At 48.7% G+C, this 3,459-nt stretch overlaps 1 protein-coding gene across 1 annotated transcript in view; it reads left to right on the top strand.

Moving 5' to 3' along the window:
* Nucleotides 1–43: 43 nt before the first annotated feature.
* LOC104080499 (unconventional myosin-VIIa-like) overlaps nt 44–3,459 on the top strand; it is a gene marked incomplete at both ends in the record, with an annotated part of 20,660 nt that continues 17,244 nt past the window's right edge. Inside the window, 3 exons of the mRNA XM_009582908.1 lie at nt 44–174; nt 359–439; nt 2,929–3,031. Coding sequence (XP_009581203.1) covers nt 44–174; nt 359–439; nt 2,929–3,031 — 315 coding nt within the window. The remainder of the gene's footprint in view (nt 175–358; nt 440–2,928; nt 3,032–3,459) is intronic.

A 3,459-nucleotide genomic window follows, 5' to 3' on the forward strand; every position in this document is an offset into this window, starting at 1 on the left:
CCCCCCAGCCCCTTCACCACTTCTCCGCCATCGCTTCCCCCAGGTCTCCGAGCGGTACCGGCACCAGGAGACAGGCACGCTGCCGCCCCACATCTTCGCCGTGGCCAGCCGGGCCTACCACGCCATGCTGGGCCACCGGGGCGGCGGGCCCCGGAGCCCGTGCATCGTCATCAGGTGAGGTCTGGGTGGGTGGCCAGGCCAGGCTGGGGACTCGCTCGGGGTCCGGTGGTGGCCAGCGAGCTCTCGCTGGGCTCTCCCTGCTGAAGTTTCAGGCGAAGCTCATCTCCCATGCTGTTGGTGTGTCAAAATCCAGCTGCGTTTGCAACGCATCGCTCTTCCCGACCTGTCCACTTTCCAGACAGGAGAGCAGGCAGATCGCGAACGGAGGTGCGTGGCAAACAAAGCTGACTTTTGTGGAGCAGCTCGTCTGCCGATGCTGGTAACGCAGCTAAATATGTCGGGTTTGCTTCTGGAGGGATGTGGCACTGGAAAGATTGAATCAGTTCTGGGGAAAGCCATAGGGTGCTCTTCCCATAACTCCCACCATAACTGCTGCAACAAAGGTTATACATAGTGAAAGGAACCTGTTTTCCCAAAGTGGAGCTTCCCATGTATAACCAAAGAGCAGGAAAAAGAAAAACAGAAGCTTTTTTACCGTAAGACCTTTGGGAATCTGGTCAGGGAAAATCTTATTGTCATGGGCAGTTCTGTGCACTAGAAGGGAAAAATACGCGCTCTTGTAATCGAAGAGCGTACCAGTGTCACGAGCATTTCACTCCGTGATGTCACTATTGTTCTGGTGAAACTGTGCAGGGCAGCAGATAGCATCAACTAGCAGAGAGAGCCTCAAAGAGCATCGAGGAGAAAGCCTCAAAACATTACCTGCCTGTTCTGGGTGTTGTAGAGAACAGTTTAAATGTCATTTGAGTTAAAATGTTAATTGCCAGCTTGTTTGATTCGATTCCCTTCTTTATATTGGTCTTCTGATCATTTTATCGGTGTTTTCAGTCTACGTGGTGTGGAAATGACTTGCTGAATCACTGCTGATTGTTGTGGTGGGGGTGGCCTTGAGGGTCACTTGAGCCCCACTTATTTCTCTAGCCAGCAAGCCATCAGTGCCTGTGCTTTACATGAAGTGCTCTCATGAAGTGGTGGCCATGGAGTCAGCACGTGGAAGAGGTGCTGCTGGTAGGGCTCTTAGGGATGGAGAACAGTCGTAGTATTTGTCTTGGGAGATGGAAGACAAGTAAGAGTAACCTGTGGGCGTTTGCCAAGAAGTCAGTGGTCTGATTGTTTTCTGCCAGCAGTTTGTGGTGTCAGAGATGAGAGTCTGAGCTACTTCCGTGCATCCTCCAACCCTATTAACTGGTCTGTGTGTTGCTATCATAGGAAGTTCATGGCTTTGCGAGTGGTGAAACACTCATTAATAAGATTACCTGGCGTGAGCAAAGTTGGGGTGGAGGGGGAGGAGGAAGTCACTCTTGTTAGACCACAGTTCATCAGAACAACGTGGGGACCCACCAGGCTCTACTATTCTTTGTGGTCTCTTTGGTGTCCCCAACTTAGTCTGGGAGGTCTGGATGGCATGTTTCAGAGGTTGATGTTGAATGCAGCAGCTGCCCCCAGGTGACAAATGCTTACTGCAATCAAGTTGTCCTGTGCTGCAAATTCCACTGGCTCCTCTTGCCTTCCCAATCCCCACAGACGTTAGTCACAGCCTGGGTATGCTGTGGTACAGCACTTGGGTCTCCTGGAGATGATTTTGCTTTTCTTCACAGCCTGGTGCAGTTATACGCGTGCAGCTGGATTGTGTTTGCACGACTTGGTGAAGCTGTTGTGCTTGTTGGAGGGTACAAGGACAAGCTTGAACTGTTGGAGTGCTGACTGATAGTGCTTTTGTGGAGGAAGGAAGTAATGAAAACAGAAAAACATCTTATATACTGAGCAGGCGCACTGTCTGGATGGCATGTTCTCAACTGGCAAAATATTTTTATTTTGTTTGTGCATATTCAGATGGTGATCGCCTGATCTGTGCTTGAGATCAGGTATCGGTTGTAGTATTTGAGGTATTTAGCTACCTATGACACATACTTGAGCACAGAGCCACTGGAATCTACAAAGCAGTAAAGCCACACCAGATGCTCAAAGGTCAGGTGTGGAAATGAAGACCTGCCCTCAAGTATACCTTCAGCATTTCCTGCATTCTGTTTTTTCTGTGCATACGCTGAAATCCTCTGCCGGTGTGATGTTGTCAGTCAAGGACACGTTGTCTCACTGATTGTACATTCCCCCTCCCAGGACAGGGGAAACTGCACTTTCCAGGTGCTGCTTGTTTGACTTGGAGGCGGAGGTGCTGGGCACGTGTGACGGCAGAGTGACGTGCACTGCTGCTGCTGCGGCTGTGGAGGCAGCTCTGCAGTGGCATGCCCACTCAAATGGCTGATGCATGTGAATCTGTGAAGCGCCTGAGATTTGAGATTGCCACAGTATCTCAAGATCAGTACTCAGTTGTGGATATGAGATGGATGGGGCAAATCTCTTTGAAGAAAAAGGAAGCTCTTGACTCCAGCATATGTGGGGGAGTCGACGTATCAGATCACTTTTGAAGGAGGTTGTTTTCCAAAAGTTAGATATATTTTTTTCTGAAAAAGCAGAGCAAATGTCCGATGCACCCCATCCAGAAGTGACAGCATGGAGTATATCTGTACTCCCTTGCAGGTGGGAAAAAATTCCCCTGGGGAGGAATCAGGACCTTGTGGAACCTGCTGTGTAAAGCTGTGGTGTAAGTTTGTACTCACGCAGTTTAGCTGAAAAAGTCGTGAAACTCTTGGACAGGAGAGCACTCTCAAGTGATGGGGCAACAAGACATAAAGGGCAGAACAACTATACTTTATGGCTGCTGGAATTTTCTTTGCTTTTTCTTGGCAGTGGAGAGAGTGGTGCAGGGAAAACAGAGAGTACGAAGCTATTGTTGCAGCACATAATGAACCTATGCAAAGGCAACTCGCAGCTGGAGCAGCAGATCCTTCAGGTAGGTCATTACAGGATGGTGCCTGAAGATGCAGAAGCCACACCGCTGCAAGACAACTTGCGTTAGGCACAGGAAGCCTGCTGATGAATCACCACTGGAAGTCAGGGAGGAAAACATAAGACACATGAGAAAATAGTGGGTAAGGATGGTGAAATAGCTGACCATAAATTAGAAGGGTTGGTAGGTCAGTAATGCTGTTTGCTGGGAATGTAGTGGTATCTTAAATGATAGAAAACTATTGCAATCATTTATCATGTTCTTTGTGACAAGGGATTAGGGGCATTTTTCCAAATAATTTCCTGTTTGAGGTAGAACAAGGACTTTAATTAAAACAAAGTGTTGAATTAATGGTATACAGGGAGAGAGAATCCACACAGCCTTCAGTCAGCTTTCCTTGCCTACTTACACTTACCGTCAGGCACATTCCT

The sequence above is a fragment of the Fulmarus glacialis genome, unplaced genomic scaffold, assembly GCF_000690835.1.
Source record: "Fulmarus glacialis isolate BGI_N327 unplaced genomic scaffold, ASM69083v1 scaffold25468, whole genome shotgun sequence".
Classification (NCBI taxonomy): Eukaryota; Metazoa; Chordata; class Aves; order Procellariiformes; family Procellariidae; genus Fulmarus; species Fulmarus glacialis.